The sequence below is a fragment of the Cibotium barometz genome, chromosome 28, assembly GCF_041138505.1.
Source record: "Cibotium barometz isolate CiBa-2024 chromosome 28, ASM4113850v1, whole genome shotgun sequence".
NCBI lineage: Eukaryota > Viridiplantae > Streptophyta > Polypodiopsida > Cyatheales > Cibotiaceae > Cibotium > Cibotium barometz.
In genome coordinates, this window is record NC_141073.1 from 21,117,641 (window position 1) to 21,135,754 (window position 18,114).

The following is an 18,114-nucleotide window of genomic DNA, read 5'->3' on the forward strand; positions in this document are numbered from 1 at the left end:
ACACTGCTGTCCAGTCCTTGTATGCCCTTTTCAGCTGCTCTCTTATGGATTACTACCTGCTGAAAATGCTTTTAAGCGTTTGTATTGCCGACACTTCAACCTAAAGTTGATTGGAGCTTGCAATCTACATCAAATTCACTGGGAAGAGCTTTCTATGAGTTCTTTTAACCTACTCTACATCTGTGTGCTTGACGTATGTTTGGGCCTGGCGCACACATGCTTGTGTATGGATGCCAGTGGAGCATTGCTGCTTGTGGTAAGTCACTGGGGACTGGGGAGTGAGGTTCTTCCTAACTTAAGCTTTGGAATGGATTCCGGCTTCGACAAAACATGTTTGCAAATTGTTTTCATGTCATTGGAAATTTGGCATGTGATGCCCATGAAGCTTGTATCTTAGGAATCCTTGATAATACAATCATATTGCAAGGGGGTTGGGCCCTTTCCGGTCCTATTGCTTGTCGTTTTAATGAAACTAGCTACCTAAAGAAAACAACCATATGAAAGAAAGGCAAAGTTACAAGGTAGCCCTGCTTAGAAAGAAAGAAAACTTTATTAACGTCTTCAAAAGACTCAGAGGGTCTATGAGACCAACAAAGTAGCACAATGTATCCATTGAATCTTAACCATGAAAAAAAAACTGTACGAAACTAGCTACATGAGCTAAATTATCCATGTGATGCTATGTGATGTGATGTGTGGGTGGGTGGGTGTGTGAGAGAGAGAGTCCTTCCAAGGCTCACCACCGGGTTGGAGTCCTCTGACAATCAAGTTGCCCAACAAGGCACGACTCTGTGTAGCTGCTACGTGGTTGAATGATCACTCTCCATGCCACCTTGGCCCTGGCTGGCCTCCCATCACTTCCGGCCCACAAGAAGTTCCGGATCAAACGTTGTACCTGGCCAATACAATCCCGAGAAAAGGCCCAGGACGACGAGGTGATGTACCACATGGTGGCAAGCAGTACTTGGTTCGCCACCACCACTCTGCCTGTTAGGGATAGCCTCGCCGAGCTCCAGTATAGAAGCTTCTTTCGAATACTCAGAAGAAGTGGAGTGAGCTGCTGCTCGGGAGAGATATCAATGCCAACCTGGCAGCCGAGGTATCAGACTGGAGTGCCCCTCGAGATCCATTGGAAAGCCTCAACTGGTCGCCAAGTTTGGGTGGGTGCTGAGCCTACCCAAAAACCACACGACTTGTGTTAGTTAATCTGTGCTCTTGATGCATGATAGAAAATCTCTATCGCCTTCGTGAATCTTTGGAGATTCCCAACATCTCTAGCAAGGTAGGCTACTGTGTCGTCTGCAAACTCTGAGTTCAGCAGCTCCTCATGTGTTCGGAGGGGAAGGCGCAATCCTTGAAGTCCGGTCTCCTAGGCGGAGAGAAAACTACAACTACTCATGGCCTCGGCGACAAATAGAAAGAGGTATGGTGCCGGAGGACAGCCCTGTCGAACTGAGCGGGAAAGGGGAATCTATCGCCTCGGGCTCCTTGAATGAGAACTTGGCTGTGAGATGCTGAATAAAGTCCTGAGACTCTGCGAATCCACTTCATGGGGAATCCCATCCGGCTCATAGTGCCCTCTAGAAAGCTCCAATCCACCCTATCATAAGCTTTCTCAAAGTCAAGGAGTAGCACAATGAGGTCTTGCTATTGCAGCTTGGCCGAAGCTGTTGCCTCCCAAAAGGTAAAGATGTTGTCCAGAATACTCCGATCCTAAACAAAACGAATATGAGTGTCATGGATCAAGTCTGGGAGGGAAGGTTGAAGTCGCCAGCTGATGGCCTTGGCCAAAATCTTGTAGGCCGTCCCTAGAAGGGTGATGGGTCTCCACTGTCGGATCTCCAATCTATCATCACCCTCTTTCGGAATCAAATGTATCAAGCCCTCTCTGAGCCTCTCTGGCATGGCACCTGTGAGCATAATCTCATTGAAGGCAACGCGAAGGCTATCTTCCATGAGGTCCCAATGGTGAAGAAAGAAAGAAGCAGGAAGCCCATCCACCCCCGGGCATTTGCCCTTGGGTAATGCCTTCACCGCCTCCACCAGCTCCTCTGCTGTGAAAGGGGTCAATAAGAAAGACCGAAGGGAGGGGGGAACCACCTCTCTCATGTGTCTCTAGACTCTCTCGCGCACATCCATCACCTGGGGGGATAATGGGGCACCAGTGAGAAGAGACCGGAAGAAATCCGTGGCGATGGCTCTCACCTGCGGGGGGATCGGAAACAATAACTCCATCCTGGCCACGTAACCTGCGAATACTGTCTCTCCTCCTAGGAGGGCCGGCTATCTCAAAGAAGTCTCCCATTGCATTGCCTTGCTCATGGAGGATATGGGCAAGTTAGTGTGGATGAAGGAAGTAATGGCTGAAGCTGCCTCGATTGTCACCTTCTTCACTACAAAGGTGAAAGTGCTTGCCGTGTTCCGTGAACATAGCAAGTTGGGGTTAAAGAAGCCTTTATCCACACGCTTCGCCTACATGTGGCTCCTCTTGGAGCGCCTCTATGATGTGAAATCCTCCCTTCGCCAAATAGTGGTATCAACAATGTGGAGGAATGAGTGGGATGAGCGAGAATCGGTGGAGGCCAAAGCCATGCAATGGCTTTGCCTAAAGGAGGAGTTTTGGCTGTTGGTCTGCACTATTATCATTGCCATCACGCCGTTCTATAGGGTATTGCGGATGACCGACAATGAGGGGGCCACCATGGGCCTTCTCGTTCACTTCATATGAGAGAGGCCATAGCGGAGTTGCGCACTAGGGCAATGGTATGTTGGCCATTGTTGAGAAGAGATGGAAGTGGATGCAAAGACCTATCCATGGTCTTGCCACATTATTGCATCCGGCTTACAAATCACCCACTTTCTTCACTGATTACTTGAAGACCGAGATGCTTTCTTGCCCAAAGCATTGTCGGAGGATCGCCATGGGAAGTTCCTTGAGGAGCTTATTAGCTAAAATGACCGAAGGGAGGGAGCCGTGTTTGCATCTACTACCTGTTGGAAGAGGGAATCTCTTGTGAAGCCCCTCTTCTAGTGGGAGACATTTGGGTATACGCTCTCAAGCCTCCAAAAGGTGGCTTTGAGAATCCTCGTTTAGGATTGCTCTTTAGGTGCATGTGAGAGGAACTGTAGTTCCTACTCACTTATACACACGAAGTTACGCAATCGCTTGAGCACGCAATAGTTAGTGTGGCTAGTGTATTGCCGCGCTAACTTGCACATGGTGCGCGCGATGCAAAAGATGGAATCGGCGAGATAGGTATAAGTTATAAGCATTCAAATTTCAAACTTCAATGTTTATTGAAACTAAATTCTAATACATTGCTTGTCATTTGATCATTGTACAATGTAGGTGAATGTGGACACTCTTGAGAGTGTTAACAAAGAGCAAGATGAGGAGGAGGAGAGGCTCTATGCAGGGATCTATTGAGAGCTCGAGTCATTTGATCGACGACCTACTCGCACTTGTCGTGGGCGTGGAGATAGTGGCAGAGGAGTGCAAGTAGGAAGCCGTGGATGCACGATTCGTCGCGCTTCAAGGGACATTGTGCATACCTATGTGCGGCATGGTTCGAGGAGCTCCACACCCGCTGTTGCACATGAGGATGCTCCCTTTGGCTTCTCACATGAGCTTAGAGAGCCCAAGTTCGATGATGAGGGCAACCTCCTTAGCAATGACGACTTCGATGAGGCCACCGATGTGTCCTCTTCTTATGAGGATGATTTCAGCAAGAGCTCTGATATTGATGTCTTTGTCTAGTCTCTCCTTGGGCCTTGGACCTCTTTTTGTACTCAATTTTTTGTCCTCGCGCCCAGCGCGCATTGCACCTCTATGGCTTATGTACTTTCGTTTCACTTCAAACTTCTTTTTAATGAAATTTTGGTTTGAAATAACTTCTCTAGAGTCCACCCTTCCAAATTGAAAATGTCTATGTTTGTAAGTGTTCTAAAAAAAAAAAACCATATTTTATTGTACGGTAGCCCAAAATTTCATATCGTACCGTATTTTCCTGTACGATGTTGTATTTTCATACCATGACAACTATGGTGTTGACGAGCATATTGTTCACGAGACGGTGCCCAAGGACACGTTCACACCTAGTCGGTGTAGTTTCATTATATGCCCTCCCAGACCTACTAGTAGTCGCAATCAGTTTTGTATCTTATGGGATATTGATAAACCAACCCCCCCATCCATTGCGATTGAGGTTGATGATGTTAAAATAGGTGAGATATATTTTGAATTGAAATGGTGAGTCTTTATAGGTGCGTGTTTCAACTGTTATAAATTTGGGCATCATGCATCAGAATGCCCGAGTGTTCTCCATAGGCTGCCTGTGACAAGGGTTCCTCCTCCGACAATAGCTCAACCATCAGTACAGGTGCTCAATCTCGGAGCCCCTACGATGACTTCTTTTCCAACCCATTTGGATAAAGGAAAACAAAAGTTTGCGACTAATGTGTTGCAACAAAATGTGATGCCTATAGGGACTATTAAAGGAAAAGAGAAGGAAAAAGAGAAAATTGGTCAGAATGGATGTCAAACTCCACACAAAGTGGTCTCATTAAGGCAACGCCCAATTCAATCTTGTAATTGGTCAGTAGATTAGAAATAGATCCTCTCACACTTGCATTGGTCTGGAAGGAATGTTGACACTGGAAACTCTTTGGCTTTGGAAAGTATACATTGGAGTAGAGTCTTCGAGGAACCACTAGCATTATTGGAACTTCGAAAGGCTTATTTGCTATCCACCAAAGGTATTCAATATGTACAGGATGTTATAGATGCGAATGGATAGGTTCCCATCTTACTTTAAGCAAATCGTCAATATGACTTGGGCATGCATCACATACCAATATGGCAAGAGATTATGCGGATAATGCAGTCTATGCCCTTTACTGCACAAAACATGCAAATGGATTGGAAATTAGATAGACTGATACCTGGTTATAAGTCTATTTCATTTGATTAGTTGATTGCAGCTAGCACGTATAAGCTGATTATTCCTCCCCCATAGATTGCTGAGCATGCTAACCAGCTTTGGTGGATATCTAAACCATTGCATTGCTGGAAAACATGCCTTAATAGAACTTGAAAAAATAAACTCCCTTTGAAACAGAGAATCTTCTTGTGGAGATGCCTAGTTGGGGTGCTTCATGTGGGTATACTATTTTCTCACCACATTGTTATAGGTGCTATCGAGCACGAGAAACGGTACCTCATTTGCTTTTGCACTTTCCGTCTTCTTGTGCTCTTCTTGATAGGCTTTCTAGATATTTGAAGGCTTGTTTTCCTCGGCATCATTTTTCCAAGAAATTCTAGCTTTTTGGCAGACATTCCAAATGAATTATCAGACTACTCACAGTTTCTTGTGTGGACAAGTTCTAGCTTGTCCTTTCTTATGGGCAGCTATGCTTGTACCATACCTTAAGTGGTTAGTTAGACAGCGATTTCACAAAAAAAAGAGTGCGTGCGTGCACGTGAGAGAGAGAGAGAGAGAGAGAGAGAGAGAGAAGAAAGAAAAGATATATTAATGTCTATGGAAGGCTAGATTGGCCTATGAGACAAATCTGTATACAACAAGTCCATGTCCTGAGTATCATGGAAAGAAAACTGAAATGAAAAGCTAATCCTAGTCATATGCAGCTCACTATGCAGTCACCGTCTCGCATGCTATAGATGTACAGTCATGATATGTGGCATACTACTAATTCCACCGTGGAGATGGTGGGGTGTAGTACATCATACATGGGGCATGGGGTGAGGACTCTCACATCTGTTGTGCCTTGGTGTAGCCTCTGGACTCTCTCAAACATAGCTTTGCAGTATCGTGCTTGGATCTGGGCAGACTGAGCCTGAAGGAGTAGTGGTGGTCTACATCCGGGTAGTCGCGGTCTCTTGGCAGCTCTGATCTCCGAGGCTCTTTGTAGTGTGAGCCCTCGTCGGGAGGTAGATGATACAAGGGGGGGGGGGGGGGGGGGATGTGGCTCGCTGATAGGCCTGAAGAAGCTGGTGATCTGTGGCTGGGATCTTTGGCTCTGCACCTGTAGAAGCCTCTCTCTATGTCGGTGTAGCTCAAGGAGGAAAAGGCCTAAGCATCTCTGATCAGGATACTTCATCACCCGGCTAAGTGGGCAAAAACCCTCTCTGAACAAGCAGTGGTTATCTCCCTTTGATCTCATAATATACAGGGCATCTGCATATGTAATGCTCCTCTGTCTCTACCTCTCTGTGGCATAATCTGCATACTCTGTCCTCTCTAGGGGTCCGTGCTGCTCTCCCTGCCTCAATCTCCAGAGTGAGGAAACTCTGATATTACCAATAGTCACCCTCGTAGGGTGAGACATATGTACATCCATATAGCCTGGGCGTCTGACAAATCCATCCTTTGTGAATCTAACGAAACGATCTCTGTAATACTGCATCTTGGTGGGAAGGGGGCCCGACCAAGTCTCCCTGGTGTGTATCTGGATCAAATCCTGTCTCAGAACTCTATTTCTCTCCTCTCGGGAGAGTGTAAAGTATGGGGAGTCGTCATCATACTGGAAGGGTGGTAATCTATCCATGTCGAGCCCATGTGCTGAGAACCACTCATCTACTGCAGCATACCATGATGGGTGATGGCCTTCTGTGGCAATACTCTGTGTGTGTGTGTGAGAGAGAGAGAGAGAGAGAGAGAGAGAGAGAGAGAGAGTTCACTCATTCTTATCTGTCACCATGCAGCTACAATTCTATTCTGAATTAAAGAAGTCTGGATCACCATTGAAGCATGCAGTTCCAGATCTAGTTGCTAGTGGAGTTGTTTATTTTGAAGATGGAGCTTACACTGCTGTTGCATGGGATGGGAAGAATGAGCCCCCGGACAACTTTCACAAAAGAAGCCCAAAAGGAAGGTTGAGATTGTGTGATTTTTGCAGAGCAAGATGGAACCAAGCAGTATTGAACCCATTGTATCTAGAACCATGTGAAGATGATTCATTAGAAGCTGGGGACACTGCCTCAGCATCTTATCCCTATATCATCACTGTTCGATGTGAAGGCGAGGACTTTGCTCATATGTGAGATAGTCCAACCACCATGTTTAACTGTAAGTCTTTCATCTAAGCTTTTGTGTTTCTCATAATATGAAGTTACAAAATTCTTACAGGCGTGCAAGAATGGAAGAAAGCCACGTTTTAGCTTTGGCTGGTTTCCTTGGGGAGCACATACGCAACCTACATTGCCTGCCACTACCTCCTGTGTCTTCTGTTGCAAACAGAGCAGACAAATCAGGAGAGATTCAACAAATTACGGAGACAAATGGTACGATTGGTAATGTGGATGATAATCAACAGGGGGCTTGGATCTGCAAGGTCCCGGGTGAATGGAATCTTTTCATTGATACGATGCGGAGGCAGCGAAAGCATGCAATCACCCGGTTGCAGACATGGTAATTTTACTCTTCCAAGTGTTTCTAGCAGTAAGTGATGATGAACCTTAATGTCGTGTTTGTGGTTTCACTCATGTAGGGACTGTGTTCCTACTCATCTGATCACACAAGTGGAGGATTATCTTCCATCTGATCCAGTACTGTTGGCAGGAGTAAACAAGGTGACCCTTTGCCTTGTTGCAGCATATCCTCATTGGACTATCCCTGAATCTAAGTTTAAGTAAGCTTCAGGAAATATCACAGGCTGTGGACTTGTAGTTTCAGGTGATCCATGGAGTAGCACAAATGGGACAACCTGTCTGGCTTCACATGGATGTAACTGATGAAAATATCCAGGTAGTGCCTGGTACACCAACAGAGACCAAGCAGCACACAGCGCACACCAATGTGGATAGACCCACGGTCAAAAGCATTGACAAGATAAGAGCATGCTACATCCTAGATTTTGGAGATGTTTGTCTTGGTGAGCGTGTTTCTAATTCTACACCTGCTGCTTCCGTAATATTTGATGAGTGAATCATTAGCTAATGCCTTGTTTTTCTGTCTTATGTAGGTGACCCTCTGTACGAGTTGGTGTCGATTTATCTAGATGTGTTCGGAGGTAATTCAAATTTTATGAAGTGCTTCCTAGCAAGCTACAGGCTCCCTTTGTCACCAAACTCTAGTCGATTGTCGACACTTGGGAAAGGATGGAACAATATTGAATCTGTACATGAGCTTCCCTACAGGGCAATGTAATGTTCCTTTACTGAATTGGTTTGCTCCAGTTCATGTTGATTATTTGAAGGTTGATATACCATGTGGCTTACATAAAGTGTGACCTTAATGCAATCACATGAAGTTTAAGTTGTTGCTTAATATGCAGCTTTTATTGGGAGGGAACAGGTGGACATTAGAGTGTATGCGCTCTCGACCTTGACGAAGTAATAATCCCCCCCACCGAAATCTTGTTACAAACCTTGTGGGGGGTCTTCTGCTGTGCAGGAGATATGAAACATACTGTTTGTATCTACTCCTCATAGTCCTGTACCCAACTAAAATCACTCATTTTGGACGCTCTACATTACTTTTATACGTTCCAAGAGCTTTACTCTTCCTAATTGGGTATACTGACATGTTCTTCTTGGGGAAGGTAGTAGCATGGTACAGGCTCCCCTTGAGTGAACCGTGTGTATGAGGATTGCCTTATCTCTTGGGATGCCCAATAAGGTACCTCAGGGGTTAGTGAGTGCTATTAAATGGGGTGTTTTATCAACCTAGAATGGTACTATGCTCCTCCTCACTTAGCTGCCAAATGTTTGCTGGTAGCGTCTTCAGAAGATGTTCTCTTGTGCTCAGTTGGGTTAATACCTGTAAATTTTAAAGGGATGAGTACATCAGTCATGGCAACGCTGGTGACAGTGCATCAGTGATGCTTCATTACTGGTCGTAGCTGCTGTCATGCATGAAGAAGCTGGCTGCAAAGCTAGCAAAGGGCTCAGGCCTTGTGTTGTAAAGATCCAAAACACCCGTCAAGCTGCCACTTGCGAATCTGCTTGTGAACCCAACCATCTATGCTGAGGATCTAGCCAGTTCCTTCTTCGAAGGGTAATCATTTTCTAGCAGTGCCTTAAGATGCTGTTTGGCGTTCTACATCTCTCTAACCCACCCCCAGTCATGTGAGAGGATGAAGATCCTCCAAACCACGTGAAAAAGGTTTTGAATGAAGAACCTTAGGCAGAACACTAATAGCCTTGGTTAATGACTAGCAAAGTGGGTGGTAATGCCAGATCATCATCTGTCCATCCCTCCTTCAAGACAAAAAAATGAGTTCCTTAAAGAGGAAGTCCTTTGTCCATCTTGTGAGACTTCTTGTCCCTCTTGTGATCATGACTTTTGTTCAAAGAGCTGCATCGCAAGCCTGGTATTGCATGAAAAACATAGCTGCAAATCCATCAAGAACCAGATACTTAGCCTGTGTGAGAATGTGCAATGCCTAGGCCTTGTGCATGGAGAAAGGGCCTTGTGCACCTCTCACAGTATTGATGACCATCCTCCTAGTTTGGGCCCACACATGTTGCTAGATGAGCTCACACCAACACATTATGTGCGTATAACGTGCATGACAAGGAATTAACATTTCAATGTCTCTTTTTACTAACTGTCTATCTAGATGTATCGCGTGCACCTGCGTGTGAACGGATCATATGCTTGAATTCTTAGGGTTTCTCAAATGGCACCTAGGGTTGATACAGCTGAGATAGTTTACTCTTAAGGTTGATATACTACCTTGCAAGTTCTGCAGTTCTATGGATGTTTTTGAATGAAGTTCAGCATTTACTTTGACCTGTTTTTTGGTTTATTTAAATGCCCAAATTGATTTTAATAATGTTTTTGGCCTGTACATTCTACTGTCACTTTTTATAACTTCTGAAAGTGTTTCTATATTGGTTACTCAAGGACTGAAGAGTATGGTCAAGAAACTGTTGCAGTGGCTTTTTCTGATTATCTCAGCTTTTTGTGGATAGGTGCTACTCAATTTTGCATGAGGAGAACGCCCTGGGTGCTGTTTTCAGAATTTGGAAGGAATTGAAAACGGCGGGCACATGGAAAGAGGTAGAGCAGAAAGTATGGGGTTTTTTGGCTGAATATGACGAGGAGGATCTCCAATCGTTGCCTGAGCAGATGCACACATAGAGGCTTTTTTTTTTGCATGCTGATGAAATGCTAGGACAAATTGTTTGATGTTTGGTTTTTCAGATCTGCAAGTACTTCATCTATTTGGTCCCATTACATTATTGATCCAGATCCCTTAAAAAATAAACTCCCCAAGTGCACATTGAATTTGCACTTTGTTCCCTTAATTTCTACCAAAATCCAATCTGATAAAATGGGCAAACGCTTTCTAAGGGCCTAGTAAAATCTGGCTTTGTAAGTTGATTCTAGGAAGTTGGTTGCTTGTGTTCATCACTCGTGATCTTTTTATGTGTCTGCAGATGACTTATAATTATTGTTCTAATGGCTCTTTTTTATATTCTATATTAAATATGTAGAGCCATATCGTAAGGATTCACACTTAGGATAGCTTTCACGTACAATCACATTTTCACATAAAAAGGTGAGGGAGAACAAGATTCCAACCCAAGACATGGCCTCGTGCTAATTTTTTAAAAAGTGCACATAGTATAGTCAACTATACAAAGTATAATCAACTAATTTAAACAAAAGTATACATGGTTTTACAAGCAACAAAGTATACATAGTTTTGCAAAGATCTGCATTAGGGGCCATCAATAACTAGATCCCTTGCATTTTAACAAAAATCTCAAAAATTGGAAAGGTATACATGCATTTCATACTGCATTCTCTTGTCTCTCTTTTTCAGAGGGTGCAGTGGAGGATGTGTGTGTGTGGGGCAGGGGGGGGGGTGGGTGGGTCGTGAGAGAGAGTGTGGAGCGTTGCTTGGCCAGAGTGCTTGCGATTGAATGCTGCATGGGATTTGCGAGACTAAGCGCCTCCATGGCAGTGTCGCCTCAAAGCTGCTTTTTGCTTGCGACTAAGACCAATAAAGCAGCAATGCTTGTCGCTTGTGATTTCCTTTCACGTCCTTTGCTCGCTCCAGCCTCTTGTCATCTTCACTTTTCCTCTCGCCTTCGTTTGGCCCTCGTGTTTTTCCTCTTTTCTTTTTTGGGGGGGGGGGGGGGGGGTGCGCGTGTGCGTGCGCTTCGTGTATAGTGACCGGTTTTGTACCTGTTCACTACGTGGTTTAGCATGGCTTCTTCTCCAAACCAGTTGGCTTCGGATCAGAATGTGAATGTCAAGGTCTATCATCATGCTTACAAAGATGATGAACCCAAGAACAAGGTTCTTTGTACTGAGCTTGGGAAATCTCTCTGGGAGCTTTCCCCTGATGAACGTTTTGTTCATGGTATGTTGATTGATGGTTTTTTGGATAGTAAAAAAGAATGGCAGTTGTCGGATCTTGATTTCAAGTTTGATATTCCTCTCCCTTCAATGGTCTCACTACTAAAGAAGTTTTTTGAAAATGTCGCAATGGTCTTCTTTTCGAGCAAGGTGTAAATGTCGAACGGCTATGCAGGCACCTCGTGAGTGTCAGCTCATGTTGAGCTTGACATCTCAACACTCCCCCTCAAGCTCAACTCCAGCTCATGAACTCCAAGCATATCTTGAAATATGCGGAGCTTCTCAGCTCCCAAGGTCTTCGTGAAGATGTCAGCAACCTGATCTTGTGTGCTGACATAGGCCAAGTGAATGTCGCCTACCGAGACTCTTTCCCTGATAAAGTGGTAATGTACGTCAATGCGTTTCGTCCGCGCATGGAAAACTGGGTTCTTGGCCAATTGTATACTGTTAAGATTGTCACAAAATATGATAACCTTTCTGTCCACATGCAATCCCAAATCAGCAAGTAGCTTGCGTAACCAAGCTACCTCACACGCAGCCATCGCAGCTCCTCTGTACTGTCTCTGTACTCGACAAGGCAATTGTGGGCTGTTTCTTGCTGCGCGCAGCACTCCCCAATGAAAACATAAATCCACTGGTAGATCTCCTGTCTGAGATGCTACTTGCTCAATCTGTATCTGTGTACCTGTATAGTTCCAATGGTACACCTGCTACATAAAACAATGCATAATCAATAGTGGCCCTCAAATACCAAAGTGTGGGTCGCACATTGTCAAGAGGTGGTTTGCGCGGAATTTGCATAAACTGGCTCTCTAAGCCAACAGTAAAATTTAAATCTGGCCTGTTGATTGTGATATAGATTAAACTCCCCAAAATCTTTCTGTACATAGTGGGATCGTCCAACACATAACCTGCATCTGCACTAAACTTGCCATTTTGATCTAATGGCATCAAGATTGACTTACAATCAGCTATCTCATACTTGGATAACATGTCCAATACATACTGTCTCTGTGACAGCCAAATACAATTAGGTGTGCGAATGACCTCAATTCCCAAAAAGGAGTGTAGATCTGTGAAATCTTTCATCTCAAACTTCCTTTTGAGAAGACTTTTCACATGCTCAATCTCATCCAAGTTGTCACCCCCAACAATAAGATTATACATAGATAGTGATGATCACAATACCCTTATTACTCCTGCGTACATACAGAGTGATATGCATCTGGCATATGAAAATAGCGACAAGATACTCAGAAATCTTATCATGCCATGCTCGTGGAGCTTGCTTCGGTCCATACAAAGCCTTACGAAGCTTACATACATACTTTGGGTGACATGTATCCTCAAAAACTAAGTGGCTGATCCATATACTTCTTCTTGCAAGTCACCATGCAAGAACGTATTTTTTACGTCCATTTGATGTAAAAACCAGCCTTTAGTTGTAGCCACTGCAATCACAGCTGTCACAGGTGCCATCTTTGCAACCAGGGAAAATGTCTCCTGATAATCAATCCCATGTGTGCGCATATTCTTTGGCTACCAATCTAGCCTTGTACTTGCTTATGCTACCGTCACTATTATGTTTCATCTTACACCCACTTACAGCCAATAGCTTTCTAGCCTCACGCAATGGCACCAAATCCCAAGTCTCATTTTCATACAATGAATCCATCTCCTCATCCATAGCTTTCTTCCAACACACATTTTCAATAGTCTCATCAAAATATGTGGGTTTTACAACGTGCATAACTTTTTCCATATAAGCATAATGATGTGCCACATAATAATCATAAGTTAACCTCTGCACAGGGTTTTTGACTCTTCCACAACTTCGTAACTTTGCATTCATGGCTTCCATAACCTTCTTCACACCAAGTGTTCTCATTGCTGGAATCCCAAGCTTCTCATATCAAGGCTCATCTCCGAGCCATTAGACTCTCCATTAACAAGAGAATGCCCTGTAGAAATATCAGGCATACCAAGGGGCTCAACCACTTTCTCTTTGCCTTTATGTGATGTACCAACTACATTTTCAGGACTGGTATTATGACGTAGCATGCCACTCCATGGAATATCAACAGAACCGCTGGATGAGGACTCTCCCCGTCCACTCAATGACTGGTATTATGACTTGCACTTTGTGTAACCACGTTTTCACTTCATCAGTCCCCAACATCTTTTTCAGTAGCATACCAACTACTCATCTCATCAAATACATCTCTACTTACCCTCAATTCATGTGTAGTAGGATTATAGCATCTATATCTCTTTTGCTCAAGGGAATATCCAATAAACACACATTTTTCTGCCTTTGGATCCAGCGTAGTACGCAACTCATTTGGCACATGCACATGCACATATGCAATACATCCAAAAAATTTCAAGTGAGACAAATCAGGGTTCTTGCCAGTAAACTTTTCCTCTGGCGTTATATCATGTATGGCTACATAAGGAGTCCTGTTGATGATATAAAATGCTGTAGATAGTCTCAGCCCAATAGCTCTGCGACATATTCATCTCTGCCATCAATACTCGTGTTTTTGCAATGTATATGTTTTTTCGCTTAGCAACTCTATTTTTTGCGGAGTTTATCTACATGTAAATTATCTTTGAATGTTATTCTTCAGAGAACTCATTGAAGAAGTATTCTCCTCCTCCATGTGACCTTAGACACTTCACATGCTTTCCTGTTTGTTTTTTAACTATCACTCTGAAATTTTGAAAATGAGTGAATGCTTCACTCTTCTCCTTCATGAAATACACTCACACTTTCCTCGTATGGTTATCATCAATAAATGTGATGTAGTACTTGTAGCCATCCATAGACATAGTCTTCGCAGAGTAGGACCCCATACATCTGAATGCATAGCATCTAGTACATTCCTGCACACATTTCTGTCATGTGGAAATACATGCTTTGTTTTCTTTTCAAATTGACATGCTTTACATACTTTCTGCATACCTTCAACCTTAAACTTAGGTAGTCCTGTCACAATTTCTTTAGTTTGCATATTCTTCATTCTTTGCACATTTACAGGCCCAATTTTCTTATGCCAAATGTCTGTACCTGCAACTTCTCCTAAACCATTTGCAAACATTGCAACACTCACTTTAGGTATATTTACATTCAATGTAGACATTCTGTCCACTCCGTTGTCTTTTGTAACCAACCTCCTGCACTTATCTTTAAAGTCTTCTACATAACAGCCACCATCAGGGTTAAACCAGACCTGCAAAGCTTGCTCAATTATCTGACCAATTGAAACAAGATTCTTTGTAATGTTCGGAACATGTAGAACATCTATAAGAAGGTACTTCACCTTACCATCCTACATAGACAATGGCACATCTCCAACATGGGCAATCGGATGAGTAGTGTCATTCTCTATTTGAACAAAACCTGGTCTTTTAAGACTCTTCATTTTCTTGAACCACTTACCATGACTTGTCATGTGGTTCGAAGCACCTGAATCAACATACCATATATCATTCTTACATGCTGCTACATCATTTCTAGACACAACATTAGCTATATGTTGCATGACAAACAACCTCTCATTATCCTTATTATTTCTGCTAGAGGACACAGTTATTTTGTTGCACTTTTTCATTTCACGTCACTCTGTTTCTTATAGCAATCTGCATGTACATGTTCAGGCTTACCACAGTAAAAATAGCCTTGTGTATCATTATGCTGCCTTTGCCAATTATCACAACCTCATTGGCTCCCCGTGCCTCTAAACTGTCCTCTTCCATCTGTGTGTTGTTGTAAATTCTAGGACTGATGTTGCTGCTGCTGACCATAATTCTAATTATTTGTTCGGCTCCACCACCTTGGCTACGTCCACGATCTCTACCTCGTCCTCTACCTGCACTTGTATAGAAGGCATGCTGCTGCTCTGAAACTGTTTTTGTTTTGTGAAGACTGTTAATCTTCACCGAAATTCTTCTCTTCAATAATCAGCATTGGCACCAAATCTATGAAATTGGGAATGTTCTCTCAAGTCTGAATAGACGTCTTGAGAACGCCTTGTATTGTGGTCCGAGACTACGTAGACACACTTCCACCTTATCATCATTATCAATAGAAACACCAATTATGCAGGCGCCTCGTGAGTGTCAGCTCATGTTGAGCTTGACATCTCAATAGATTTTAATAACTCTCCATGAAGGGAAGATAATACATTTGGCTTTTCTCATATGTTGCATGTTGAGCGTTAGGCTTGGGAAAATTTCATTCTGTAAATAGACGCCTTTGATCTTTGACTTTCTACTATGGCTGGAACTCCAGGATTTACTTGTCGCCATAATGCTCTCACTCAATATTTGGTTAGATTGGACTGATGGTATTTGTTACATACCTGACAGTATGACTCCTTTTCGTGCAGGCTTTGGGTTGATCATGCCTAAACACTCTCTGATCATTCACCACTATGGTTGGCTTTACATTTTCATATGCCCTTATGGTAACCTCCTCTACATCATCAGAGACTGTTACACATAAATAACATCTATATTTCACATGATGCCTTCAAAGCTTCAATACATGATGCCATTTCTTCTTTTTCTGCTCAATTATTAGATGATGTTGACACTGCTTGGTTTTGTTTTGTTCAATGAATGTAGATAGTCATTATAGTCTATGGCAGGTATTATGTTGCAGATGCCAGGCAAAGAGTTGAAATGGCCAAGAGACAAATCCAATCGCTCACTTCACTCAACAAAATGTGTTATGTGAAGTTAAACCGTGTGTCTCTGTGAATCAAGAAAGAAAGATACATAAATGGCACATCAGATCGAGATGTAAGGTAACGGTTGCTCATCTAAGCAATTTTTCAAAAGCTTGCATGCTGATAGGCAAAACATGAAATAGTGCATGTTAAGAAATTTGATGGCACATGGGCATCCATAAAAATGGAGCTTGCATTGAATGTGTCAATCAACATATATTTTAGAGTTCATCTTGTGTGGATTCTGATCTCCTTGATGCTCGAAAAAGTTTCTTAAATTGTCTGCACTCCATTGTTTACAATGAATGTGCTTTGAGGCATGATCTCCTCTTCACTGAGAAAGAGCTGACACATACGTTATATGGTATGGGATGTTGGAAGTCACAGCTACCATTATCTTTTACGTTGAACTTGGATTAGCTAGCTTGGCATTAGGGAGTTTGATTTCTAATGGCTCGGCTAGAGTTTATGCCTTCACTCTCCATTTTCCTACCAACACTTGTTTGATAGTGTAGCTTTTTCTTTACTACTAGGGGCTAGAGGAGGAGTGGGCATTTCTACATTAAAACCCATATCCATGGGTTTCCTTTATAATATACTTGAGCCTAGAGAAGCTTTTTAGGGATCCAACAAGGCTCCTACTTAGGGTGTGACGGGCTCTCCATTAATGATGCAACTACCAATAATGTGTCGGGGAGACTTGCCTCTATAGCCCGTCCGACCACACCATCGTGAGGAGGGAACTACCACCAACACAAAACAACAAATCAAAGCACCAGTCTACTCAGCTGATGTTCCCTGATTGTCAGCTGACATAGGCGGGATACTTGAGCACACTCCAAACTCTTCAAACTAATCATCCAGGTGACTACATCAATTGTCCTCCCAAATCATCTCTGACCTCCCATAGCTTTGATTTTCACTTACAAACCTGCAGTTGCCCTAGCTGACCACCACCAAAAACTCCTTATGCTGACACCAACTTATCAGATTCTTACTATACTTTGATTCAGATTCTGGCTGCTAATCCTAGCCAGAAGAAAGTCCTTTGAGCAACCCAAGATGTCCTCCAAACCCAACTAACTTCGAAATACTTTCCTAGGGCTTCACTAAGCCTATCAGCACACCCTTGTTGACTCCTTGGTGATTGGATTTTGACCTACTGTCTGCCTTAGCTGACTTAGATCTGACTATTGTTGACTGATTGAACTTCTGACAGTCAGCAGACCAAACCCTACAAACACTCCCCTTCAACTCAAAGAGGCTAGATCTACCCTCGTACACCCTCAACTGACCCCTATTAATCCTTAACTGATTAGGGCTGACACCTTTCTAACCTGAAACAGTTCTCAACTTGCTGACACCTAGACCACTTCCAATGCCCAACCTATCCAGCTAACTTCTAACTACTCTCTGATGGTCAATCTAGAGTTCACAAGGGTTAAACAAGACAAGACCCACCTTTCAATAGCAATAGCTGTCTAACTCAGATATTTAGCCCACTCAGCTGAATATCTGAGTCAACTGACTAACTAAGACAAAGTTAGCTGACTCAACCGACTTTGTCAGGTCTTGCTGACAAACTCAGATATTCAGCTCGCTCAGCTGAATATCTGAGTCAACTGACTAACTAAGACAAAGTTAGCTGACTCAACCGACTTTGTTAGGTCTTGCTGACTCAAAATCTAAGCTTTTTGGTTCAGACCTGGTTCACTAGACCGTAGAGCCTCACTCACACATATATTCTCTCAATAATATCATACGAGACAACAAAAGTAGAGCAAAATCCACTCATCCATCCAAAATAACATAAGGAACCTCTTGCATATAGATGATTAATGAGCTTGTCTCAACAACCTTGAGACCTGGGTTTCAAATAATAGAGAAAGAGAGCCTCAAGAAACAAGGGAATACCAACAAAACTATCCAAAGCCTTTTCCTTCAATTCCCACAAGAACAAGTAATAAAGGGCTCTGCAACCACACCCTACAGGCCTTCATCCCCAACAACAGCAAGAGCAATTGAGTGAAGCCTTGCACCCAAGTTCTAAT

General features: G+C 43.2%; 1 protein-coding gene across 1 annotated transcript in view; it reads left to right on the plus strand.

Moving 5' to 3' along the window:
• LOC147622643 (putative glycosyltransferase) overlaps positions 1–10,371 on the plus strand; it is a 29,251-nt gene extending 18,880 nt beyond the window's left edge. Inside the window, exons 11-16 of the mRNA XM_086822188.1 lie at positions 6,722–7,056; positions 7,146–7,427; positions 7,507–7,588; positions 7,686–7,890; positions 7,981–8,161; positions 9,935–10,371. Coding sequence (XP_086678314.1) covers positions 6,722–7,056; positions 7,146–7,427; positions 7,507–7,588; positions 7,686–7,890; positions 7,981–8,161; positions 9,935–10,103 — 1,254 coding nt within the window. The 3' untranslated portion in view covers positions 10,104–10,371. The remainder of the gene's footprint in view (positions 1–6,721; positions 7,057–7,145; positions 7,428–7,506; positions 7,589–7,685; positions 7,891–7,980; positions 8,162–9,934) is intronic.
• The last annotated feature ends 7,743 nt before the right edge of the window (positions 10,372–18,114 follow it).